This window comes from Amblyomma americanum, chromosome 5 (assembly GCF_052857255.1).
Source record: "Amblyomma americanum isolate KBUSLIRL-KWMA chromosome 5, ASM5285725v1, whole genome shotgun sequence".
Lineage (NCBI taxonomy): Eukaryota > Metazoa > Arthropoda > Arachnida > Ixodida > Ixodidae > Amblyomma > Amblyomma americanum.
The window spans coordinates 136,694,560-136,722,436 of NC_135501.1; the positions used below are offsets into that span (position 1 = coordinate 136,694,560).

At 48.6% G+C, this 27,877-nt stretch overlaps 2 protein-coding genes across 3 annotated transcripts in view; both read right to left on the reverse strand.

Annotated features, from left to right (window-relative positions):
- The window catches only part of LOC144132741 (uncharacterized), a 646,537-nt gene that overhangs the window by 96,450 nt on the left and 522,210 nt on the right, over positions 1 to 27,877 (reverse strand). Inside the window, exon 1 of one of the 2 annotated variants that reach the window (XM_077665370.1) lies at positions 6,843 to 7,045. The exons of the other annotated variant lie outside the window; for it this stretch is intronic. The gene's annotated coding sequence lies outside the window, so the exon portion shown is untranslated. Of the gene's footprint in view, positions 1 to 6,842; positions 7,046 to 27,877 lie in introns of those variants that run through there. 2 annotated transcript variants of the gene reach the window in all.
- On the reverse strand, positions 14,100 to 19,618 carry LOC144135068 (uncharacterized). Its single transcript, XM_077667829.1, has 4 exons — positions 19,451 to 19,618; positions 18,053 to 18,399; positions 15,085 to 15,365; positions 14,100 to 14,600 (listed from the first exon to the last, which is right to left on the reverse strand). Exons 1-4 carry the CDS (start codon positions 19,616 to 19,618, stop codon positions 14,329 to 14,331), a joined length of 1,068 nt encoding a protein of 355 aa, XP_077523955.1. The 3' UTR covers positions 14,100 to 14,328.

Consider the following 27,877-nt stretch of genomic DNA (forward strand, 5'->3'; position numbering starts at 1 on the left):
AGTATATTCAAGCCCCATGAAGAGATAATTTGTTAGTTTGCAAGTGTGAAATACCACTTTATTTTTTAAACGGATGTGCAAAATCCGGTACAATGTGTCACAATTAATCGAAACAGCAATATTGAAATGACAGGAGTTGTCGAGTAAACAGCCGAAAAATAGTGAAATCAATTTTTGTTTTTGAGTTACACATTACGCTTGAAATTGCGAGACAAAAATGACCTTACTGCTAGTGGCAAGATCTATCTGCATAAAAATGGCAAAGGACATGCTAATACCCTGCTCAATGTTTCGCTAAATATTACTTATTGTATTCATTAAGTGGCATAAATAAGAACCACATCATATGTGACATGAAGGACACTAATTCCATATGAAAGAAATTACTGCTAGGCATAGCACACTCTCAGAAAAGCCCGTTAGTTTGCCCTGTACACAGTTATGTACAAAATGCCTTAAAGGGTTAAGCAGGACTCAATCTTTCAGTATACAGTCAGAGATAGCATCATGATTATTTTTTTATTTTCCATTGCAGGACATGGAGGAAAAATACTGTGCACTTGAAAAGGAGCTGCGACGTGTGCACAAGCTGGCTGAAGACAGCGCTGTTTATCCGAAACTACTGGATGCAGTCACTGCACAGCTCAAAAATGTGACAACAAGTAGTGGTGCACATGCTCTTCTGCTGAAGCTAAAGGCCTCCTCTGCAGCAGATAGGAGGCATGGCCAAATAATAAGAGTACAGCCAACAAGCCTGGCAAGGCGCCGGCCTGGCCTACCAAGGGGCTCGAAACGCGTTCCTGCTGGGCGGCCACTCACAGCAGGACAAGCAAGAAAAATCAAACGTGGCCACAAATTGGGCAGTAGCATTCAGGAAAATGTACCGGGGGCAAAAAGTCACTAGACCTGCTTTCATAGGTAAAGACAAACAGGATGCAGCAGCACAAGAATACAACCACTGCTACTGCATCCTAGTGGCGTCGCTATAACTGCACCCAGTGCGGTGGCAATTGCGTCACCCTCCTCCCCCCTCCACCTTCTCTTCCAGTGTGTGCCGCATGAGCCCTCCTCCGCTTCACTGTTTAGCTTACTTCATACCATATGAATATAATTCAACTAACAGTGGCATGAAAAACATGCTTGGTGAACTTTCATATTCATATTAGCAGAGCCAGGAAAACGAAACCTCTGAAATTTGCTTTTTGAACAAAGGTGCACCAATTAAGAGAAATTTACACTTGTGTTTTGAAGACATGAATGAATGCAGCGACTGACAGTGTGAAAAGAATTGCGAAAATTGTGAGGGCGTTTAAAAGGTTTGCAAAGATATGAGTACCAAAAGCTAAAAAGAGTTATAACGGTAACTGCCTAAGGACTGTTTCAGATGTATACAGAACCACTGAATTGATATCTGCAGAGGTAATTAAAAAGAAACAATAATTAACTGATGCAAACTCCTTTCCAGTATGTGAAAATGTGTGTACTCATTACGCACGAACCATGAAGGACAATTGAATGTCAAAGTGCACAAGGCCCTGACAAAAGTACAGAAAACAACTGAATTTTATTGCTGTTGGAATAAGCAACAAAAATGTAACCATTCAAGAGAGTTTTGACAGTTAGAAAGCTGTATTAAATTGCAAGAATGACAGGGCAACGTTATTTATTACTGCAAAACAAACACCTTCAGAACGACTAGTAAGTCGTTAATTGCAGTATGCAAAACACTTCTGGAGATGTACACACTAGCACTTCACTCCAATTAAAGCACTGGCAGTAACGGGATGACAACTGTAGTTAAGTGTGGGCTAAACAGAAATCAAAGGATTTCGAAATCTGTGCAATGGAATCACAGGGTTCCCAACTGTATCTAAAGAAATGTAGTGTACAAATTTCAACTGGAAAGATTACGGCCATACCCTTTTACAATACAGGAGGCTTTTTATTACTATAATGCATGCCATGTAATACGAAGACTTCAATATGCTTCAGTAACGACAAATATGGGAGAAACCAAAGTGAAATGTCGTGTGAAGCTGACAGCAAATGTGTTACGGCAAGTCTGCTCACGTCGATGCGCCAATATGCAAGCCTTTCAAATCTGAGCTATCTGGGAAGGTGGCTTCATGAAGCTTGAGCATTCACCGTGTTGTTCAGGCCTCGGTGGCGGTGATTATTTTATCTTCTGTAATACAAGCAATTTCTGCGTGGGCAATGATTTCCTGACGATAATGTTCTGATAGGTTCCTGCAGCGCCAAGAAGTCTCCTCAGTTGTGAGAGCAATGACGTAAGATGAAATTTGTGTTCATGTCAAGCAGTATTACACTGATAACAAGACGTACAATTTCTCTCCGAAAATTTTGTTTCAAATGCAAGTAGACAACCTATTAGCCCTTGGTGAACAACTCACTCACCTTGAGTTTGTATCGCGCAAATAAAACGAGCAATAATTTTTTTATTCAAGGAGAGGGTTGCAAGAAGCTCCTGATCGTTTCTTCAACTTCAGTGCTTTTTCCCAGTTTGCTTTCAAGAGATAATAATGCAAGGCCTGAGAACCTAGACATCTTATTTGTAGATGTTAAGTAGTTTTTGATAAGTTAGAAATTAGAACCACTGACCACCTCATTATGCCCCAGGCAAGGGTATCCTGAGGAATATTTGAACGTCTAGTGAAAAAGCTCTGCAAGATGAAAAACCCAACTGAGGGATGAACGCAAAGATGTGCAACAAGGACGAATGCTTGGCCTCATGCAGGTCAGTACCTGCCGCTTCAATGTGTCTCCGTAGCCAAAATATTTTGGCTCGAACAACTGTTCCGAGAGAGCTGTGAGTTTAGGAAATGAAGCATTAAGCTAAGTGGCAGTTAACAAAGGCACTGCGTGCCCCCCGCCATCCTTCTATCCTGCAGCTGCACCGCCTTGAGCTCTGCTCCCGATGCAGACCGCACCCCCTCACCCCCCTCGTGACGCCACTGCTGCATTATGCCACTGACTTTGCAGTGTCGCATTGCTATGCCTGCCACTTCTAGAAAAGGCCTCCCACCTCAGTTGTGCTCAGTATACATTCCTATTTCATGTTGGAGTGTGCTATGAGGTGTCCAAAGAAGCTCTAAGGGGCAAAAGAGAAAGGCTGTAAAGCTTTATTTAGTTGTTAAAAAAAACTGAACAACTGGAGACTTGAGATTACTGGTACGTTTACGATACCTAAGTGCATTTCTGTTCCATAGAATGTTTTCTGTTCCACCGATCCATTTTCTGCTTTGCAAAGCTTAGTTGCGGTGCGAACTGTGCAATTTTTACACTTTCCTGTATACTGTTTTTTTTGTGTTGCCTTATGCTACGTTACCTCAGTGCATTTCTGTTACATAGAGTTTATTCTGTTTCACCGATCCGTTTTCTGCACGGTGCGAACTGTGCAATTTTTACACTTTCCTGTATACTGTTTTTTTTGTGTGTGTTGCCTTGTGCTACGATACCTCAGTGCATTTCTGTTCCATAGAGTTTATTCTGTTTCACCGATCCGTTTTCTGCTTTGCAATAGCTTAGTCACGGTGCGAACTGTGCAATTTTTGCACTTTTCTGTATACTGTTTTTTTTTGTGTTGCCTTACGCTATGATACCTCAGTGCATTTCTGTTCCATAGAATTTTTTCTGTTTCACTGATCCATTTTCTGCTTTGCAAAGCTTAGTTGCGGTGCGAACTGTGCAATTTTTACTCTTTCTTGTATACTGTTTTTTTTTTGTGTTGCTTTACGCTACGATACCTCAGTGCATTTCTGTTCCATAGAATGTTTTCTGTTCCACCGATCCGTTTTCTGCTTTGCAATAGCTTAGTCGCGGTACGGACTGTGCAATTTTTACACTTTCCTGTATACTTTTTTTTGTGTGTGTTGCCTTATGCTACGTTACCTCAGTACATTTCTGTTAAATAGAGTTTATTCTGTTTCACCGATCCGTTTTCTGCTTTGCAATAGCTTAGTCACGGTGCGAACTGTGCAATTTTTACACTTTCCTGTATACTGTTTTTTTTTGTGTGTGTTGCCTTACGCTACGATACCTCAGTGCATTTCTGTTCCATAGAATTTTTTCTGTTTCACCGATCCGTTTTCTGCTTTGCAATAGCTTAGTCGCGGTTCAAACTGTGCAATTTTTACACTTTCCTGTATACTGTTTTTTTTTGTGTGTGTGTTGCTTTACGCTACGATACCTCAGTGCATTTTTGTTCCATAGAATTTTTTCTGTTTCACCGATCCGTTTTCTGCTTTGCAATAGCTTAGTCGCAGGGCGAACTGTGCAATTTTTACACTTTCCTGTATACTGTTTTTTTTGTGCGTGTGTTGCCTTGCGCTACGATACCTCAGTGCATTTCTGTTCCATAGAATTTTTTCTGTTTCACCGATTTGTTTTCTGCTTTGCAGTAACTTAGTCACGCTGCGAACTGTGCAATTTTTACACTTTACTCTATTACTGTTTTTGTTTGTATGTTTCCTTACATGCCTGTTTTTCAAGAATCTATTTTCGTACGGGGCCACAGCCAGTATTAAAGCTAAATGTTTGTGGTTCACCCCCTTGCCGAAAGTGGCAAATAAATTAAGGCTTATTAAAATACCCCACGCTTTGATACCAGGACCAACAGTAGATTGTTATGGCAAATACACAACAGCTGTGTGCAATTTTCTTATTGTGCATGCAATGTCCATGTGGCAAATTTAATTTAGGCATAGAAGAAATATGTAACCGTTCTTGTCTGCACACACTAGCAAAAGTCATGACCTGTATGCAAAATGCTCCTTTTCATATGTAAATCTATGAGGCCAGTACCTTCAACTGCACAAGAATTTTTATTGATATAAGTCGTCATCAGCACCACCCAAGTGCAGTACCGGACAGAGGCTCCTCCTGTTGGCCCCTAAATTTCCTGTTTTGTGCCAGCCACGGCCATGCTATCACAACTAATTTCATGAACTTGTTACTTCTTCCTGCAGTCAGCCACACTTGAATGCTCTTTCTTAATAGTCCAGAGTGCATGACAAAGAATTGGTGAATTCAACTAGTACGTCAGACTTCCAATCACATCTACCTCACTCCACATCAGCAGCCACACGCTTAAGTTAATTAGTACCTGGCCACTCAGTGTTGAGTGAAAAATCTAGGATGACAAAATTAAAGGGGCTTCTTCCTCTGGCTTCAGTTTTTACCTCATCACGAGTGCACCAACTGATATTTTATCAGTGGATTACTTGGAGACTTGACATATACCTGAGTAATAAAATTCAATCACTAGGATATATCTCAGCAGAGGAGAGGCTACAGTTTAAAAAATAAGCAAACATATAGTCAGAGAAGTACAAGAAGATCATCACATCAATCAGCATACCAGTATATTGCAAATATGCAAAAATGCTGTGCACTGAAGACAGCTCAGAAATTCCTTATCAGATTATTGCTTTGAGAACAACTTTTATAACGCAAGTACTCTGCTGATAGGTAGACAAATTGGGAAATTTAGTGTCATGTCACAGGTATTTTACTTCTGAAGAAGTGTTAGTTCTGACTCATAATGCCCCATTATTAGGCAAGCACCGAGGTGGCTTTGAGTGATGGAGTAGAACTAAGTTCAATAAGCATGCCTCACGTCCTTGTCACAATCAGCCTCACTGTGTCTACTGTCCAGCTTGCGCAATGACTCACAAGCGTGAAATCTTCACTGCCGCTTCCTTCCATGTCAGCAGTGTTCTCAGCATTGTCAGCAGTTTCCCAAGCATCCTTAGACAAATATGACAGCACCTATGTGTTAACTTTAACCTCTCGTGAAAGGCGACATAGTAGGCTCCTCAGTTATGCAAGCTTCCATTGCCATATATTAGTACGTCTCTAACATATCCCATAGGTCACCGCAGGCCCTAGCTAGCTACTCGCCTTATTGCAACGTACAGGGAGTTATCTCCTTCATTTGTGTTTTAACACTCTCATTGACAGCTTCAGGACCGCATGAATGGAAGCAGTAACAAAACACTAGTTGTAGGATAAAAAAAAATTATGATGGAGTCGTTATTCCAGTCTCAAGAGAGCTTGCTTTTGGGTTTCTTAAACAGTTCTCAATCGGACATCGGCCTCACTGTCAACATGCCCTTCACACACATGCAAACACTGCCATGAATCTTGCAAGGTCTCCAGTATGTGCCTTTATTATAGTCATAGTTTTTACTCAAGTTCTGAACTGTAGTGCCTAGAATAGGCAGTATAATGGAACCAAAGAACCCTATAATTTTCACGCGATATGTAGATATAAGCGCCTACTTATACACTGCACAGTCCACTGTCAGTCTACAATTCACAGAAGGTAGTAGTGCGTATTGTGGCGCGCATAAACAGCCCACGCGCAAATTCACTTGGAATTAACACACCAGTCAATGCCGTGCAGTCTGTCGGCTGCTGTAGGTAACAGTATGGCGTATAAGTATCGAAAACAATCCAACAAGTGAAAAGTTAAGTGACCACCACTCGCCGCCATGGAGCGAGTTTCGCGGCCGTACAGCACAGTGCGTGCCAGTTGCATATCGCATATAACTCACAGGCGCCCCTCTTTAGCGCAGGTAAGGAGGCCAAAGTAGCAGAAAAACGCGCGTCCCCGAGGTGCGCAACGAACAAGCCGGGCGCAATGCGAGCGGCCATGGGGAAGCAGTTACCATAGCAATAACAACAACAAACAAGCAGCATAGAAGCATGGGGCGGAAATGACTTCAACGCACAGCGCAGCCAATTGGCGGCCGTCTGGCTGTGCCGGCTGCGTTTGGCGAAGGCGCAGGCGTGGGTATTTTCGCACCCCGCGTAGTACTCACGTCGCTTTCGACGTCCACGTCGCGTTCTTCATCGCTCATTCTTATTGCTGGCCGGGCAGCGGGTACAGAGCGTCCGCGGTCGCGACAAGGGTCTCTCTTCTTTTCAAAGTACGTCACACGGCAACTACCGCCGATCCACGCTGCTGCAGCGACAGCGGAGAAATATGGCCGACGCTAGCGCCACGCTGGCCACGCGGTTCCCTACCCACGTGCGCGCCCTGACGTCACGGCCGCCTTGTAAACACAAGAGCAGCCAGGCGGGCTGTGCCGGGGAGGGTTGGCGGCAGCTGGCGAACGCCGAATGGCGCGGGGAAAAAAAAAATAGTGGGGGGAAGGGAGGGAAGGGGACCTCGACAGACCTGGCAGGGGGCCGAGGCCCCTGCAATGCCACCGCTGTGCGGAGAGGTCACGCTTTGTACCGCGTACAACGATACGGAGCCTTCGAGCCGAGTGAGGTGCTTCACCGCATTGATTGTGGCGGTTTGGCCAAGGGTGTGACATTCCCGTAGAGCCAATGGGGACGATTTTGAAATGCGACGGTGGCGGTGCCTGGGAGTTGGCGGCGCGGCCAGCGCGGCTGATTAGCAGCTGCTTAGGGCGCTCGCTCGAGTACCAAAAACGTAAATAGTTTTCTCCAAAGAACAGTTTATTAAAGGAAACATCAGTAGTGACAATTGATGTACAAAAGTGATTTTAGGCATCTTGGGCATTGCAATATCAGTGACAATCGTTCTAAAAATCAAAATTAATAAATTCCATTATGGAAACCTAGAACACATGAGCCGCCAGATACCAGGATCGCTGCAATCGTTCCGACCGTGGCGACACTTACGGCGCGGACGCGCAACTTGCAACATGCCACAGCACTGGTTTGGCCGCGCTGAGAGGAAGCTAGCAGACGACGCCGGGAGCAACCGCTTCGTCGTCTTCGTTTACCAGCACGCCCGGCTCAAACCCGGCACACAGAAAAACCGGTCGCAGACAAGCGTTTCTGAATAACTTTTCAATGTATCAAACAATATAACGCAACACGGAAGAAAAAACAATCATTTTAAAACAAAACTGATTCTTGCAATTGCTTGCAGACGTAAGAAAAACAAGGGTTGAAAACAACTGAAACGTTTATTAACAATGTGAATACATTGTGAATCACCGCGCACAATAAGACGGAGCAGACTTTTTTTTTTTATAAACGAGATTTATTGCCTCAGGGCATCGATGGGCGAAGGTGTGTTGAAGGATGCAGTAATTATTAAAGTAATGGAAAAAGGTTAGCTGATTATATAAAGTCCTGTAGTGAGCTATGGTGTGGTCCCTGCGTCCAGGCCATATATGAAGCAGGGTTGCTCGCTGAAAGACCTGCTACCTTCAGATGCCGGATCCTTATAGGCTTTAAAGCCTGCAGCACGCGCACGTAGCGCACTAAAACAGGGATTTTTTTTTTAATTTCTACAAAACTTTTAAATGGTGCGAAGCTTCGCAACGAAATGGGAGTTACCTGTGGCGGCTTTATTTACTTTCTTCACTTTTATTTTTGAAGCCGTCCATGATAATTACTCACATTCGAATTTCGTGCCCAGCCACTAATCAGTTTTTCATTTCCCTGCCTGTGTTCTACGGTTACTCCGGGAGCAATCCCGATATTCAATTGCACTGCTCTGTGGCAGCCTGCGCAGAGAATTTTTTACTTCACACCTGGTCCACCACGGCTCCCTGGCTGCTGATGCACGCCCCCATTCGCCATTTCCCGAGGCGAATTCAGCCACTTGACCTGTTTTTGCACCATTTCTAGAGCAACGACAAGACAAATTGTGATGATGAAACAGCGCAGTGGCACGCAGACACAGAGGAGAAGAAAGAGCACAACTACGCGCTAACAATGGGCGCTTATTGTGAAGCCGCACGCACAAATACGCGCGAGCAAATAAAAAGAAACAGAGAAAGCCCGGCACAACCGACCATGACCACCATTCTTAACCGCCTTGCTAAACGTTTCGTGCTGTCAAGACGAACTGCGAGACAGTATATTAGGTGCAGTACATTCTATGTCCACGCAGGTGCCCACGTAGTCCTGTCTCAAGAGAGAACGCGCGTTTTGGTTCACCAGCGTCCGTGAGTCGGAGTGCAACGCTGACAGCAGCAGGTGTGTCGACACAATGCTAGCACATTTTTTGCTCTGGTTAGACGACTCCGGCACTGCTCCGAACTGTTACTTTCCCCGATTAAGGTCATGCCGGCACTGTACACGAATCTGCGCTCACAGTGAAGCTTATAGTGTGCATGTGGTCAGCGTGAAGTGTGCTCAAGCCGAGCGAAGGGAGTTCGACGAACTCACAAGTGCGCGTCGAGTGCGTTCTGCAGCGAATGTCGCTGACATTCATCGTGTGACGCTGCATGAACGATATTAAAGGTCTGTTCGATTTGGCTGCACTCGCTGCACCAGTGTCAGGCAGGGAGACACGATTTCGCCAATGCTATTCACCGCCTGTTCACAGGAGGTGTTCCGAGGCCTAAATTGCAAGCAGTTGGGGATAAGAGTTAATGAAGGACGCCTAAATAATCTGCGATTCGCTGATGGCATTGCCTTGCAGTCACTCAGGAGATGAACTGCAAAGCATGATCAATGAGTTAGACAGGCAGAGTAGAACGGTGGTTCTAAAAATTAACACGCCAAATTAACGCGTCAAATAGGTTGGGACTGTACCCCGCAGCGTCCCATCCCGCCCACATAACTGTGCACACCCAAGAGAAGGGTTGCACTGCGGCGAAAGATTACTGAGGTGTTGACACTGCGCACGCTGGAGCGTCCCGATTATGTTCGGCCGCTGCGGAGCGTGCCTTGCAGTTCGGCTGCAAGCCGAGAGATGGCGCCGATGTCAACGGGCCCAGATAACTGGCCATTATAACTCAAGAGGCAGAACCCTCCTCTTTGAAGTTAGGTCGGAGTGTCTTAGAACGCGCAGCTACAAAAAGAAATTTAACGAAGATGACACATGTACTGTGTGTGGTAAATATGTAGAAACAATAGAACACCTCATTCTAAAATGTGATGGTATCTATCCCGATGTCGATGCAGGCACAGTCACTCTTCCTGAGGCCTTAGGGTTTAGAGATAACAATAGTCGTGTAAATAAATCGGCGGTGGAAATTAACAAAAAGCGATTGGAGGATTGGTGGCACAAAAGCAGAGAGGTGACATAAGTTTTAGAGTGTAGGAAGACGCACTTTAAAGAAAATGGCGAATTTGATTAACAACTTACAGCAGAGTTAAACAAAAATACAGGAAAAAAACTTAGCATGGTGGCAACTACCACTGCCCGTTTCAAAGGGGACGCTCCTACCTTCCATCCATCCATCCATCCAGTTGAGCGGTTCAGGCGCCTTCAGACTCCGCTGCCCAAGCTCGATTTTCGCTCCGGTGGCGTGAATTGAACTCAAAACGCAAAAGAAATTCGTTGCTTGAAATTTAAATCGTCTTAAAATTTTGTTTGCGTGAAATTATCCTGTGTAAAGCATTTAATGATATGGACTCGGTCGAGCAGCACTCGAAGCTCATTCACGTTGCGCTTCCTCGCTCAATTCATGTTTCATTCGATCTATAATCATAGATCTAAGCATAATAAATATTGTCACGGACTAGAAGACGACTAAGTGGGCAGTGGCGCGGCACGGAGCGCTCGCGCTAGGCCCAACGCCATAAAATCATTCCATCGCCATCTGTCATGTATATTACTGTCTTCACCTGCTTGCCGTCACGTAACAATATAAGTGGGGGTCCTCGCGCCATTTTCCGCTCACAAGGACAGAAAATTATTGCACCGGAAAGTTTTTGTTTCACGCTTATCGTTGCTTCTTCACTTTATATGAAGACCATTGAAACGTTGTTTCGGGCTAATTTTAAAGATGCAGTGCACTAGTATAGCGCGGCTATTTACGACTCAAGTTTTAAGTGAAAACTTTCTCACGCCGGAAATGTATCAGACGGGATGAAAGGGCACGTCGGATCATGGACCATAACCCGGCACGAAAGCTTTAGAAAACGGCATTTTTATTCCAATGCAAATTATCAAAGAACGGGCATAATTTTCAATAAGCTCCTTTCCACTGAAGGCTTAATGGCGAGGCCGTGTATTTATTGAAGCACCATCAAATAGTGCCAGACATAGCATCAGAGTGGTAGAGTCAGAGCCAAGAAAGATGCTGTCGCTTGATTGCTGGCTCCAAAGCTGTTTCCGGATCTGCAGGCATCACAGCAGGCAAGGAAGCTTGGAGAGGCTGCATCGCCCCGTTGTCGTCGACTTTCGGCCGACGTCGCTTGGATGCTTGCGCAGGAGATTTCCTCTTCCGAGGTGGCTTTCTATGTCTCTCTGGCCACGTGAGATACTTGGCACAGTTCGGACATATCGTAGGAACGGCATCTCTGGAAAGCACGGGCCTCTTTTCCGCATCAAGTAGCACTCTTCCATCGAGCTCCGCGTAATACGCCCGGAATATCGCGTCCTCTGCAAAATGCTTGGCGCAGACATGGTCGGTGGGCACTGACGTCCTGTCTGCCCTGGGAATCGCACGGCGCCACTTCTCCAAACGAACATTGTCGGACGGAGCTTTGAATAATGGCACACGCTCCGCACAAGTGCGGTAGCCCGAATTGCAGTTGGGCACGAAGCACTTTCTTCCCATTGCAGAGCACTCAGCGCAGCACTCACCTGCTGTGGGCTACTCTGCCGACGACAGCTAAACACAAGGTCTTGGTGCAAAATAAAAGAACTTGTTAAAAACAGCACAGCAGTGCAGCCGCACACTCAGAAATGTGCCAAAAACACGTGCGCGCCACGCCGAACCGAGCCGCCCAGCGTGGGCCCGAATTTCGCAGCGCCCTCGTGATGCAGTCGTGTGCACTTTAGTGCAGTCTCCGCTGAAAGGGCTTACCACTGCAACACTTCTTACACCGTCGTTTGCGCAGGTTGCCCACTGACGTCATTGGGGTGGGGGCGGCTAGAAATGCGCGGTGACGTACGGGTCGCCGTGTTCGGTTGGGAGCAGCCATTTTTAAAAATTATTTGTAAATTACAGAGTCACGCAGATTTTAAATTTGACTCGAGTGTTCACAAAAACCACCAGTTGAGTTTCCCCTTCCGGTGGCGATGAGAGGAAACTACTTGATGATGAAATCGGGGTTTCTTGATGACCCGGTGGTTCTACTCGCAAACATTCACATTACTCAAGGAAAGGAGAAGGTTAACTATTTATTTACAGCATAGGTAAAAAAAACGAGAAGAAACAAAGCAAGGAGAAAACTATTTACATGACTAAATCGTGGATCAGACGAATTCAGCCCCCGCTCAACCCAGAGCGCTTGGTTTTAAACCCTCTGTCTCCGCCCTTAGCGGGGACAGCAACCAATAAGATAACAAACGACCCATCTCGCCAATCAGTGGTTAGGGAAAGGAAAATAAGGTCCGCCCACTGATCAGAGATTGGGGAAAAAGTGCTGATTAAACATTTGGGAAAGGAGAGGTTGCAATCAAATAGACAAACAGCACAAACGAGACCACCCTCTCCCACGGCACCCACGGCCCAGCCGTTACCACTTTCCTATCTCTTTCGCACACGCGACAAAACGATCCCTAAAAAGCGTTTACAGAATACACCGCACGAGACGAACACAGTCGTTACGGGAATAGTGGGTTTCCGGTCACTCGGCTAATACTCAGCCGTATCTCGTGCTCCCCCGAAACCTCGTCGACCCCTTAACAACCACATGTCTACAGCTGTACATGGTTAGCGTTTTTCCCGGCGGGTCATCCCCGTGACGGCGCGGCGTAAACGAGGACGTCCGCCGCACGAAGGGGAGGCAGGAACGGGACGGGCCCCTTTGTTGGGGACTTCCGACCCCACTGGAGCGGCCTTCCTTGCGAACGCAAGATCAACGAGTTCGCGGAAAGGTCAGCGAACTCCACACCACCTGTACAGATCTGTTGCATTAGAATGTGAACATCAGAATCATTTCAAGGTCCCTCGATCTAAGGAACCCCAGGTGGTCAAAGCTTAGTCCACAAAGCTCCAACTTGTGGTGTCCCTCATAACAGGGGCTTTTAGTATACCGAATACGTATTAGCATATAGAGCATCGGGTAGGGGCCAGATTATCTGCGCTAATACGTCTCCGGGATGCTATAAACGTCTAAATCTAATACCACCACGAGATTTCGGGAGAGCTGCTTAGGTGGATGCAGTTCCTTTATTCTCTGTGACCTACTTCGACATTGGAGCATTTCCCTACATGGCTGGGACTAGCTATTCCTCCCTCACCGCTTAGATACCCAGGTATCTATTTCTTTGTCCACCATCACCCTCTGCAAGTGAAGAAGGCAAGTCATTCTGTGGGAGGGGGGGGGGGAGACAGTGAATCATGCTGGGTCGTAACCTCAGCAAGGGAACGTGCGATGGTCAAATTTTGTGTGTCTGTGCGCGCGCGTGCGCGCGCGTGAGCGACTGCAAGGTGTAAAAATGCAATAATTTCAGTTAAACATTTGTTCTGTTTTCTCTTTGTACTTAAATTTCCTTCCTCAAGCAGGATGCCATGGCAAGCCAAGACGCCGCCCTTACAGCTGATGACGTCGGCGGATCGCTTGGTGGTTATATCGTCAATCTATAGCATAGATACTGGTATGCCAGCATGCATACGTTTCACCATGTGCTGACAGTAGTTTCTGCATATTAGTTTTTTTTTCTTTTCTGGGGCGGGTGGAAACAGACACACGGACTGTGAGAGTGAAATATGGGCATCTTTATTGACCAATGGATTGCACAATCGTTTTCTCACAACGTGCCGTTGAAAGGAATGAAATGGAAATGAAGAGAATTAAATAAAGGTAATGAAGTGAAGGGAATTAAATAAAGGTAATGAAATGAAGGGAATTAAATAAAGGTAGTGAAATGAAGGGAATGAAATGAAGGTAATGAAATGAAGGGAATTAAATGAAGGTAATGAAATGAAGGTAATGAAATGAAGGGAATGAAATGAAAGGAAATGTCTCACTTTCCGTGGACATATTACTCGCGCTGTTAGTCAGAAGGCAGGCTGCATATGTGCAGAATAAATAAAGTTATTCGCGGCTGCGCTCAACACGAACGCCTTAGCGAACTCTCCTACAGACCGTACCCCTGCCAGCCAAAAGCTAACTGCGCCCGCGCAGATAGCGCTTGGTGGGGCAGGTACTTTTAACTACGCGCTGAATCTTGGGCTGTTTATAATGCCTTTTGCCGCTTCCATCAAACGCTGGCTTATCACATGTTCCGCAGGCAGGCGAACCTTGTGGAACGTTAAAACAGCAGAACATTTTGGCATAATTCTAATGCACTACCGCTATCGGTTGCGCGAACTACAAGGAACTTTTTGTTCGTCTGCGCATGCTCGTCATGCGCCCGATCGCACAGGCAGCGGAATGCGATAGAAGTATGCTAGAAAGTCCTACTAGAGCGCTCTAAATATTCTCAGCGCCACCGGTGCGCTTTCTGGGGCGAGGCGTTTCCAACTCCAGCATGAGTGACATCAGAACTTCGATTCCGGGAAGGCCGTCGTCTTCGTCATCAGGCGGCGCCTCAGAGGGGCAGTCCGGCTGCCAGGGTTGGCTGGGCAAGACTTGGGACTCGTCTGGGGGGCCGAGTGCCGCCTCGTGGTGCTGTTGGACCTCGCCGACCTGTAGTTGTGGGGGGGCCTGCATCTGCTGCAACTGCGGCTGCCCCTGCCATTGACCTGCGCAGGCGACCCGCAGAAGAGACGAAGAGTTTAGAAATGTTTAAAAACTCTACCGGGGACACAGGCTACACGGTAATGCCGTTGTGCAATGCTCGCAGGAGTGATCGTGAAGTAAGCGGTATTTGCTGGTGAGAACAGGGGCGGATTCAAAATAGTAACAAAAAGTAGAAAAAAGGTGGAAAGGAAATAGGGTAGGGGGACTGGTAAAAAGATGAAAGAAAGGACAGGACAAAACAAAAGACTGCTAGGAGTGGTGGAGGAGAAAAAGCTATTCGCATATACGTATTATGTTAGCACAAACACGCACACGCGCGAATTATAAATGGGAGCTAGGGAACAGCACTAGTGGAAGTGTCCTATCGTAGCCTTACAAGTGTCCATGTGGCGCCTTCAAGACGTTGAAGTGGAGTACGGAGAAAGAAAAAAATAAAAAATATAGAACTGAAATAAATAAAATGTTAGTACTGCAGGGTGAACTCACCCGTGGCGGCAGCGTCGTACGGCGTCTGCCAGTGCTGGAGAGGCTGTCCTGCTCCATCGCTGCGGTCGGCCGGCCAGACGAACGGCGCAGAGTGGCTGAACGTGGTGCTCACAGTCGGCGGCGCAGCGGGCAGGCCCGGCCAGAGGGAGTCGTAGCTGCCGTACTGTCGGGTCGGGGTGGCCGCCCCCAGCCTGTGCGGCTGCATTTCGAGCGACGAGGAGAACCGCAGGTCGTCCTCGCTGCCGCTCAGCGCCGGCGAAGGTGTCGACGCCGAGGGAGACCTGGAAAGGGAGCCGGAATTGCGGTGACAGGCACAGGTGACACGCCCCCGTCGGTGCCACCCGGTTGCGGCATAGTGGGGGAGTATCATTCAACGCGCAATCTGATGAAATAGAAAGAAACGTGATTTGCAGAGTTTTCATGGATGGATAAGGCTGGACCCGGTGGATCGGACGGTGGCTCAAGCCACGTAGCCATGACTTGTGAAAATTTTACTCCTGTCTTTATTTTGCCCACCAATCAGATAAGCTTCGTTCGGTCACTTCTACCCGCTTAAAATCTGCTTTTCCTCCACTGTCCTTGAGCTGCGTGCAGGCACCGCCCTCATGTGTCATTTGTTTTGTGTAACGACGCATGCCTTGGACAGTTCGCTACTTCACCCTTGCCCTCAAACCATGGCTGAAATGTCTACGGTACTCTTTTTCATCATCATCATCATCATCATCATCATCATCATCAGTTTGTGCAGGACAAATGCATCGACGAATGACCTGCAATCGCACTGTCCTGCTGCATTCGTACAGGAAATGGTGGCCAAGTGCTGCACCGGGGTGACCAAATCCTGTTTTGTTAAGGGGGCGCGTTTTTGCTTCTTCCCCCGCGAGCCTTCATAGTGGGGTTGAACTTTCACTAGCACAGCCTCGCTAGTCCTCGGCTCTGTTCGCTCGGATCAGGCAGCACGTGAGACCTGGCTATTCAGTTTCGTCAACACTTGTTTTTTTTTTAGCGGTGTAGAATTGTGATGGCAGAGTAAAGGAAATCCCGTTCCCTTCCTTTGCTATCTTTAAAACCAGGGGCAGCTTAACTCGTTCATTGCGGCAGTGATCTTCGGAGCCCTAACCGCTGTGCATCGTGGTCGACCGCTGGGCCACTGGTGGGTGAGCCACCAGTACCACCATTGCCAGTGAGCCAAAGCCGACGCCAGCTTCCGTGCTTTACGTGGAACCTGCGAGAACCGTCTCAGCTTCCACACTACTTCATCAACTGACCCAGTATCCGTGGCCGCACAGCACCAATAAGTCACGTGACCCACCGGTGACCCACAATACAGTGGACGTGTTAAAAAGTAAATAAAAGGGGGAACGGCGGTGGGGGGAGGCTACCCTGAGAAATTATACATGAGAAAGCGACCTCGGTCCTGGCACAAAAGCTGTAGAATTGCATTTTGCAAATAGCACCTCCCCTCACGAATACGCCCCGCAGCAGTGCAACGTTCGCGCAATGCATAGTCACCTTGCATGGAAATGAAGGATGGGCCTGGGTGTACTGCAAGATAGTGCGACTTTTGCTGGTTTGTCTGTGGCAGAAAGCGTGGAGTAAAACAGAGTTGGTGCGCTGGCTCGAGCCCTAACACCCCCCCCCCCCCCTCTCAGCTTCCACCCAGTGGTAACAAACTGGGGGAGGCATATATGTTGTCAGGGCATGCAAGACAAAACGAACAACACGTGCAGATGCACAGACAGGAATCAAAGCTCCACTCCCGCTACCCCCCCCCTCCCTTCCCCCTTTCCTTTTCGAATACAAAAACTTGCGTCGGGCCAGTCCCGGAAAAAGGATCCTGGCTACGTGTCCTGGCAGATGCATACAGGACAGGGCTTCGTGTTGTGCGTCTGCGTTCCTCGCTTTATCCGATCGATGTATGCACGTGAGTGGTTTTAACGCGACAGCGTTAAAGGCCCCGTTACCGGTGTGAGCGTTGTGAAACATCGAAACGCAGCCGCCGACCGCGGTGGCCACGTTTCGATGGAGGCGAAACGCAAAGGCGCCCGCGTGCTGTGCGATGTCAGTACACGTTAAAGATCCCCAGGTGGTCGAAATTATTCCGGAGTCCTCCACTACGGCACTTCTCCCCCCTTCTTTTCCTTCTTTCACTCCATCCTTTATCCTGTAGCGACCCGCGCGGCTGGCGCTGCGCGTGATACCAAAAAGGACGAAGGGGCCTTGGCCGGGGCCGGACGCTGCCGCCGCCGCTCCGCTGCTGTCTCCTCTTCGGCAGCCCCCCAATAGATGTGGCCGCGGTCGCCTTCCTGGGCGGCCTCCACTTTGTCCATTCCCTTACGGCGCGGTTCAGGTGGCCGCCGACATTGAGACAGATACTGCGCCATTTCCTTTCCCCAACAACCAAGTTTCATTTTCATTTTTGTGAACGATAAATAGCGTGGCGTAGGGTGGGTCATGTAGGACGCCACCCCCGCGGAAGCAACCTAGGTCACGTGACCTTGTGGGGTCATCGTAACCTACCCACCGGATTGTGAGCGAACTGACCACCCTGGCAGGCGGCAGCTAAATTAATGACTGATCGCGAAAGGCTGCTCGGGAAGAGCAAACTGGACCGCACAAGTCCCACCGGAGGCAGCACCTGGCATCGCAGTGCAGTGGCGCATCGCTTAACCGCTGCACCACTGTGCAAGGAGTGATATATAATGACTCCCAGGGACACATGCATGTAAATTTCAGAATTACCAATTCCGCATGTATGGGCATTAACGCTATCGCGTCATATTCTTAAGGCGAAGATAAAGTCCCTTCCCCCCCCCCCCATTTTATGACACGTAAGTTGCATAGCGGCCAACGAGGCCGCCTTTTTAAGAATTAATTTTGAGGCCTAGCCTCACTGAGTCCTCCGTAACCCCCCCCCCCCCCCACACACACACACACACTTGGACAAATACTTAGGAGTGATACTCACAGCCTCTCCTGTCGCCACATCAGCTGCGGGGAGAGAGGCAGGAAGCCTGCCCCTGAGGGACCGGGGAGGGCCAGATGACCCAGCTGATGCTGCGGTGCCTGTCCTTGAGCGCCGCCCGTGAACGGAGAGTGAGCTCGGACGAGGCCGTCGACGGCGCCGGTGATTTGGGCGACGGAGGCAGCCGGTGGTGCGCCCTGGGCGCTGCACCTCCTGGCCCCCCTCGGTGAGGTTTTCGCCGGGAGCACCCTGCGGAAGGCCGACGGGCGCAGCAGCTGGGGCACGTAGCTTCTGCCGGCCGCCTTGACGGCCTTCCGACGGATCATGGCACGCTTGTTCTGGAACCACGTCTGCAGAATAAGAACAGAGGCTGAGGCTACGACCAACCGCGTGGGGGAATTCGTCGTCGAACAGGCAATCGCGATTTGGACAAGTTACTCTAGACACTAGCTGATGGAAAGGTTAGGTAACTGCAGTAAAAAGGTGGGTAAGCACGTGAATCGACCGCTCGGGTGCAGCTTCATGGCTGTAAATGAGGTCTACGAGGTGAGGTGGTATGATCGCTGGAAGTTGAAGCTGACCTGTATCGATACGTTTTATCAACAAAGGTGCTACTTTCACTGAAAACGAAGCTCGTATAAGCCAGAAAAAGGCCAAAAAATGATACGTATGTTGCCCCACCCGCTGTTGTCGCAACCAAACTGCGGTACTTCATAGACAGTTTATCTCGGATCCCCGAGGCTATAGGATACACTGCCATCCGCTTCTGAGCGGTGATCACTGAGCCCATTTCGGTCATGACGTCACCACTTTGAATCGAGTGGCGGGAATTTTTTTCCCCCCCCCCATTTTAAACTCGCTAATTTCTCAGCAATAAATGCGCCTTTTGCTGCTAAGCAAGTACAGGCATTAGCAAGACAAAGCCACAGAATCGATGTGTATACCGAGAAAAAATTCGACTGCGTTATCCTCAGGGCCTTCCAGGCGTGTATGCAAAGAAGAGGAAAGGAAGGAGGGACCATGCAGCCCAGTCTCGAGTTTAGCTCCCTGAACTTCAATGTCCCGCCCAGAGTCACATCCTCCGTTGTCCTAAGCAGATTTTCCTTTTCAGAGGACCCCCTTCCAGCCAGTGGCGTCGCCCCGGTTCTCATGAACCTGCTAGCCTAGGGGACTATTCCCTTTCATCTGCCACTTCCTGAATTGTCGCTCTACCAGGTTCATGAGAATCGGCCGACGCCATTAGCTGGAAGGGGGTCCTTTGACAGGGAAAAGCCGCTTTTTTTTTCTTTACTCGTATCTGACTATACTGCAGTTCAGGCTACTCGACTTCCGAATTTCGAAAGGTTACGCGGGTACCTGTAATGGAAGCATGCGAACGGTACAACGCCGAAGGTGCCTCACCCTGGTCTGCTTGAAAGAGATGCCCAACTCGTAGGCCAGTTGCTCCGTCTCCACGGTGTCGATGAAGGCGCATCTGTCGAAGGCGTGTTGCAGCCTCTCCACCTGGTAGCTGCTGAACTTGACGCGGACGGTGCTGCTCGCTTCCCCACCGTCTCGGGATGACGCCATGTTGGTGCCTGTGAATTTCCCGCCGAAAACGAGAAAAAAAAACAGACAGCTCAGACAGAAGACCAGTCGTGGCTGGTCTGGCTTTATTTAATTTAACGCCCCAAAGCTACTCAGGCTATGAGAGACGCCGTAGTGGAGGGCTCCGGAAAATTCAGACCACCCGGGATTCTTTAACGTGCGCTTACATCGCACAGCACACGGGCCTCTAGCATTTCGCCTCCATCGAAATGCTACCGCCGCGGCCGGGATGGAACCCGCGCGTTTCGGGTCAGCAGCCGAACACCATAAGCCCTGAGCCACCGCAGCGGCAAGACCCGTGGTGCGGGCTATGGGCTCCGTGCGCTGGTATGGTGGCGCCAGCAGCGACCACATCGCCAGCGCCACCTCGTGGCACTCGCCACGTTAACCGGACGCTCAGTCACCGCCGGTCTCTCGAAGGGAGAGCGCGCGCGCCCTCTTCGAGACTGGCCGTGGTGGCCCTGCGCCGCATATAGCAGACGAGCACTGACCGCGATGCCATTCTAAGTCAACGCCTTCTTCTCTGCGGATTTCAACGCATTGAAAGCCTTGACGCCACTACTCCTGCATTTCGTTTCAATTGCTTTCAGGTTGGGCTGATCACAGATTCCGAGCAACCACGACTGTGTTGCAGTCCCGACGGCACTGCAATATCTGGCAGCGCAGTTGAGCTTATTGAGATTAATTAAGTACCTTTACAGTTTGAGAAACAAGGCTCTGACCCAAATAATGAAATCAGCTATGTAATTTACATCCACTGTGACATCGACTATGTGGATGGTCGGCTAGAAATGCGAAAAACGCAAACTTACCACACACACACACACACACACACACACACACACACACACACACACACACACACACACACACACACACACACACACACACACACACACACACACACACACACACACACACACACACACACACACACACACACACACACACACACACACACACACACACACACACACACACACACACACACACACACACATATATATATCAGATGATAGTGCTTTACATCCTGCAGGATCGACACTTCTTTACTTCGTGTATTCCTCTCAGAGAAGCATAGCTCTAAGCATACAAAAAGACGATGGGTTTCTTGCTAAGTATCTTCCACAGGACTTTCATTTCAGGAATTTCATGAAGACACCAATTACATGAATTATTTTGGTCGTATTTCTCTTTTGGTAAATACTTAACTATAGAAAGGCCGCCGCGGTGGCTGAGTGGTTATGGTGCTCAGCTGCTGACCCAAATGACTCGTGTTCGATCCTGGTTGTGGCGGTCGCATTTCGGTGAAGGCAAAATTCTAGAGGCCCGCGTACTGCGCGATGTCAGTGCACGTTAAAGAACTCCAAGTGGTTGCAATTATCTGGAACCTCCTACTATGGCGCCCCTTATAGTCTTCGTTGCATTGGGACGATAAACCTAATTAAAATCAAAAGATTAATTCCCGAAATTAAGGGTTTAGTGATGTTGTGAAATCCAAGAAATATATATAGAAAGAAATTTGAACCACTCTCTATTTCTCTTTTTATTCGTCTAGAACAGGATTTGAGATCTCATAAATGCAACAAATAAAGATACAAAATATTAAACCACTGAAGGAAATAAAATGATGCAAATAAATACACAAAAGCTTAGGTGAAACAATGTGAAAAACGACATAAGCACTCTCAGAATTACGACGTCGATCCCATTGCATACACACACGCACGAAAAAAAAAGCTAGAAACAAAATTGACACGCTGAACCACAGATGAGCATAACAAACGAAGACTTAAACTTCAGATGATAGCTCCAAGAACTTCACCGTAGACCATTTCCTGTGACTGACTGAACGCATTCCTTCGCTCTACATATAGACATAAAGCAGCTCCTACCAATGATGTCACGTTCGAAACACCCCAGTCAATGTAAACCCTTTTCCAGTTCACTCTCATGAATTTAATTCCACAGTGCACTCATTTCCAGCATACCCTCTGTGCATGAGCTAGCATGCACGATGTCCAAGAGAAACGTTTAAATATATTCGGTACCTTGACTGCAGTGTTTTTATAGCTGTTATGACATTGAGTAAACACAGCAGTAGGTAGAGCACCCATAATTATCCAAGTTTGTTTTCGCCTTCGGACGAAACACCTCACCGCTCGCCTCGCTCACTGCAAGCTGAACCAGAGAGCTGCGTTGGCTGCGTCCGCCTTTCGCCACCGCTGTTAACCAGGTGGCGCCACTCGCGCGCGCCAAACTGCAGCGCACGGAGCCCATAACCTATACCTATGCCCCTCATTTTCGGGTAACACCTGGTTTTAGCCGAATTTCACACCTCGAAACGATGTCTAAAAACCGGGTTAAGCCCGATTTCTACCCGAAAATCGCCTTGCAGAGAAGGTAGTTTTCCAGCGCACAATGTTGAAGACACTGCACAAAAATTAACGGGTATGGTGCTTAAAAATTAACTAAATACTCTATCCCTCTTTTAGCGCTTGTTATTCTTGACGCGGCTTAGTTTGAAGATGAGGTCGGAAAGCATTAAGGAACTATAGAGTCCAATACACGGGTACTGAGAACGTGTCGTTATTTGCAACTCCTGAAGTGGCACCCATGCTAGGGATGTTTCGCTCTAAGGCTCTCAAACGGGCTTTGAAACACCTTCCGAGGAGATCACATCAACTCGATCGATAACTGCATTGTGGTGTCATGAACACATGAGCCCACTGATACACCTCTACACGCAGCAGAGAACCCACAATTAAGCGCGAAAGTTGGCGAGTTCTTCCCGGCGACTTTTTCGTATTCGCACCCTCCTCCGTCACCCCCATATAACTCCCACCTGCGTACACAAGTTGAGAGATGGCTATTGGTTAGATTCTTTCAGACGTCGGGCAGCTACTATGGCCGCGGCCCATAAGTCGCGTAGCTCCGGCGGATCAGGAAGCCCCGCCCCCGGAGGTGGGGCCGGCAGAGGAGCGTCGACCTTCCAGCGTGCAAAAAGTGACGAGAGGACAGAGAACGGCGCCAAGACGCGGAAATTCAAATTTTGACTACAGATAACTCATCTTCTACAAAGCGCATTAAAAAATTCTTGCTGGACACCATTCGTGAAGCGGCGTGCTTTAACATCTGTCACAAAGTTCATGCCTGCCCTGTCCAGCTTTGACCTTTGTTTCCCAGAAACATGTCGCGGAGCGGCGTCGACGACTTTTTCCCCCTCCCCCGCGGGGGAACGGCATTCTCACCATAGCGCTGGAGGGGTCACTCAAAACTACTCCCCCCCCCCCTCCCCCCCTCCTAGCATTGTTGCCATACAGGTGGCAAGCGCTTGCACGTGTTGGGAACAGCAGAAGCGGATTGAATGCCCCGGCACTGTTCGCGGCCCCCATTGACTCCTCGTGGGATTAAAGCATTTTGCCGAATTCTTTCGACATTCCTTGATGTGTTCTTTTTTTTCTTTTTGGGAGCTGCATTCCTCTGTGCGTGGCTCCTGAAGAGTCTTTTTTTTTCCCTGTGTTGTTTTTTCTCCATTCTTTGCCATGCGAAGAGGGCGCCGGGAACGCCGCGCGCTGGCAGTTGGTCTGGAGCATTCGGTGCGTGCGGTCGTGAGTGAGGTCAGCCAGGGAAGTGGTCGGCGAGGAGCCTAGGCGGAGATCCGACGCGTAGAGCGCGGCGACGGTGGTCCCGAAGACGCGAGGCCCAAGTTCGCCCGTATCCGCACGCCCCCATCAGCCCCGCGACGAGCAACCGCAGCCCGACGCTCCCTGCGACCGGACCTTCCTCTCCGCAGCTAAGCCATCGTTTCTCACCACCCACTTCAACTCTTTTATCTTTGTATTTTTGCTTTTTGTGTTTATCGTTGTAATCCTTTGTACTATATTTCCGTCTCGTAACATTTTTGTACAGCTATCGCCCTGATGTTTCTTTCTTTGTGCTAATTGTTGTGTTAACGTGTTCAATTGGTGCTTGTGTTATTTGCGTCACGTCAGTGTACGGCGCTACCTTGTCGGGCATATTGTAATACTGGGTTGTTGTTTGCCTAATTAAATTAATTCGCTACGGAACTTGCCTACGCATCATGCCTCCGGTCAACGACTAATCAGGCGTGGCCCCTTTCGCCGGTCAGCAGTCGAATCACAATCTTTCGCACGTCGGGTGGAGAAGATTGTCGCTCCTCCCCCTCCGAACTTACGGGGAGTGCAGTGGTGGGCAGGTTGGCCCGATTAATTGTAACTTCGGCGCCAACCAACACCACAGCCGCCCACGATATCTTGACAACATCCCAGGCATACCGCATCGTTATTAGAGCCCCTTTAAGCGTTTTAAATGGTCGCCCTGATGCTGAAGGAATGTTTTCGCCGCGTACAAAAACAGGCAGTTCTTGCACGAACAAGTTGCGCAGGAGATGTCGATGTGCGAAAACGATTTATAGTAAATTAGATAAACATATTAATCGGTAAATAGTACCTAGGGCAACTTCAATCTCCAAACTTTTGATGAAAATTACGAGCAAAAAAGAATACCATTTCATGTATTGTATTTTGCTGCAAAAAGTGATCCCGAAAAACCCGAATTAGAAGCAACTTTTTGCTGAAACCCATCTGTACCCGAATTTGAACTAAAAAAAATATCACCCGATTTTTAAGCCCTGCTTTTCGGAAAGCAATATAAATCCGAAAACGATAGGAGGCCCCTCCCACACATGCATACGTGTGCCGTTGTAGAGAGAGAGAGAGCGATGGGCACATAACCAAGGAACATCGCCTCTATACTCTACAGATGCGCCAAGTCACTGTAGCACATGCTCTCACTTTGCCCTTCATGTCAGTGCCTGGGCTGCTGTTGTTTCATGCCTGAGCTATGAGATCTATTGGGGCAACATTCCACCCACTTGCTCGAAGCATGCCCCGGACTTTTGGCGGCAAGGCGGAGACTTGGCCCGTCGAGACCCTTCCCCACTTCCTCACGTGTTCAAGATGGCATGGTATGGTACGGTATGCAAGCCCTTGATAGCTCTGGGACGATGTTTAGCGTCCTAAAGCTGCTCATGGGCTATCAGAGACGCCGTAGACCTGCCCCTTGTGACCCGCTACCGCTGCAGAGGCGACGTTAGCTCACTTCTCGCTAACTTGCCCCGGACTTCGGGAGACACTCAGTCTACAGCTCGGCATCCAGATGACCACCAGGCACACGAATCCAGACCCATGGTCCCAACATCGCAGCTTTTTAGGCATTTATAGCCAACACAGGCCTGCATATGTACGAATGGCTCTGTTTTGTCAAAGGGCACGTTTGTGCAATTAAAAAAAAAGAAGAAGCCGCTGTTGAGGGCTCCGGATGTATATATCATTCACGAGGCACGGATATATATTTATATATACATTCACGAGGCAGCTTGGCGCATGATAGCCTAATACCCCTGTCACACGGGCACTTTCGATCCTCATTGAGCTCGATCTGCATCGAGATTTTCGAGCACGCTCGAAACATCCGTTGCTACACGGGCATTTTCAATGCTCATTGAGAAGTTTCCCTCATGTGTATTAGGTGGCGCCAAATGTTCCGCCGACAGCCATAACATGGCGATGTCCGGCAACACTGTGCAGTCGGGGGCAGCGGCAGCCAAATCCGTAGCCAAATCTGTACATTGCGTATCTGCGCCAGGTTTTTGTGGCGCACCTCTGCTGCTGTGCGATGCAACCCAAGGGCCCGCAACGCCTCCGCGATTTCTGCATAGACTGCGGCGTTTCTCTTCTGGCGCCGCAAATCATTTAGGCGGTACTGTCAGCAGTCGATGAGAGCGGCTGTCTCGCGCTCGCTCCACAGTTTCCGCTCCGACGAGCAGGAGGACGCCATCTTTGTTTACACTGACGGCGAAGCGTGGAGCGTGATGTCGAGATTACTTTCAAATGTTTGCATATAAGCAGGCGTAGTACCTGAAAAATGTTCTGCATTACATTTTAATCGATCACAACAACAATTGTGGTATGGTTTTGTTAACTTGTGTTTATTTTTATAGCTTCATGAGAGCGAGAGTTCTCGATTGTGCTTGGAACCTCAAGCACTCTTGAGGAATCGGCATCGAGTCAAGCAGGATCGAGCTCGATTGCGCTTGAAAGTGGCCGTGTGACAACCGTCGATCTGCATTGAGTTCGATGAGCATTGACTCAATGAGGATCGAAAGTGCCCGTGTGACAGGGGTATTAGGTGCTTAAGCGCCACTAAACCCAACACAACACAAAACATTCTTGAGGCATGTAGAACGCTCTGATTGATCAACGAAGTATGTGTAGTGTACGAAACGGCGTTCCGTCTGCAGCTGCGCGACCTGTGCACCATCATGGCGACGAGAGGCAACCACCGTATGATGACACACACACTGATGACATGCACATGTATACGTAGGCTTAGTCCATCTCCGGGGTGCTCCCCGGTTAGATTATTTCGAGGGCGCTATGCACCCGCAAGGGAGTCGTTAGCCCCAGGAAGGTGATAATTACGACTCCTCGAAATGGCATCATCTGTCTGACGCCGCTTATCGCCTTCCTGGTTGCGGGGATTCGGGCTGCGGCTCCCCGCTCCGGCTCGGCTACTACAAAAAATAACGCACACCTTCTTAATTGTTTTTTCTATGTTCAAAATATTTCTATTATGTCTACAAACATTGTTACTGTTGTTTAATGTTATTGCTGTTGGAGGGGTAAAGAGCCTGGGCAACGACATCAGGGAAGTTATGTGCCAGAAATTGGTAATAATTTTAGTCGAGATAATTAGCCGAAGCATATATACTAGATGGAAAGACAACATCCTGCCGGACAGTTCTCAAGACTCTTGTCGTCGTACGAGTCTTAACTAGCCGCGACCTGTCGTTCCACGCGCCGCCGATTGACGTGGGTGGGGCTGCGTGCGTGCTTCGTCCGCTGTCAAGACTGCGTGACGCAGCCGTTTACGGGGACGGGTGTCGCTTACTCCCCCCTTTTCCCTCAACGCCAGCCGTGAAGCCAAAGGTCTGGGGGAATCTCATCCGATCGGGATGGTACATTCATGAGAAATATACGGAACAAACTTTTTTTTTTGCACGGAATTGCGAATATTATGCTTATTTCTCTAATAAATTTGGCATTGACGATTGAATATTATACAGCAAGAGAGATATTCTGGTTAGAAAACAAAAATACTCTGCCAGTCACATGTAATTATGGAGTAATCAATAAGTGAACGCTGAATTTTTCTCGATCGCTTACACATTGTATGGACCTGTACTAAAACATACGACATACACAAGGAAACTACGAGAGAGGATCTTCGGGAGACTCTAATGCACAGCTCAGACCCCAAGACTCAGCTGAGAATCTTCCGACTGGCCGAAAACGCCGCCCGGGCCCAACTGACTCCAGGCCGTCGTCCAGGCGGATGGGCTGAAGCCAGTACTTTATTTATCTGTCGCAAAATAAAGTCACCTACTATTGCTACTCTCGTATTGCTCACGAATGCATGCATGACGAAAGTAGATGGCGCCCACCAAAAGAGAGGAGGTGGAACGACCCCACGGGAACGAAAGGAGATCGATGGCCCCAAGGGGGGCCTTGTATACACTGAGACAAAGCGTGGTAGCGATCAACGTTGGTAGCGACCTTGCGATAGTGCCCTCCCCCTCCCCACCTCTCCTGAGTTCGGGGGAAAATGTGCGGGGAGCTGGAGGTGGCTAGCTTGAAAGCGGACCTTCCGAGAATCAGCCGCCCGGAGGATCCGTCGCCTCCTGTGCGCCGAATGGGTGGAGGATACGTAGCTGCGAGGAGGACGCTGACGCCACTGGCCACCAAAGCCCTCCCGCGAGAGAAGACCTCGTGCCTATTCTTGTGCGCAGATGTTCCTGATTCAGTCTCCTCAGCCCTGCCTCGGGCCACTCTTACCTGCTCCGACCCTGGCGAACACGCTACCTCCCAGTCCCAACGTCGCGCAGTTTCGAGTTTTTCTGGGTTTTTTTTTTCGCGAGAAAGAGAGACGCTTATTTTGAAGTAAAAAAAAAATGACGCAGCTGTCAGTAGAGAGTATTTTTGGGCGAATTGGTTCTGCATTGTCAGAAAATCTTACTGCAACTGGTACAGCATCAAAAAGGGGGCAAGGTACGACGTTCACAAACGTCATCCGTTGACCTTTTTTTTTTGGCATGGTATGGAAAGGAAAAGGATAGGCGCAACGTTAAGAGACCGGAAGCGGGCAGAGTGGGTGAGG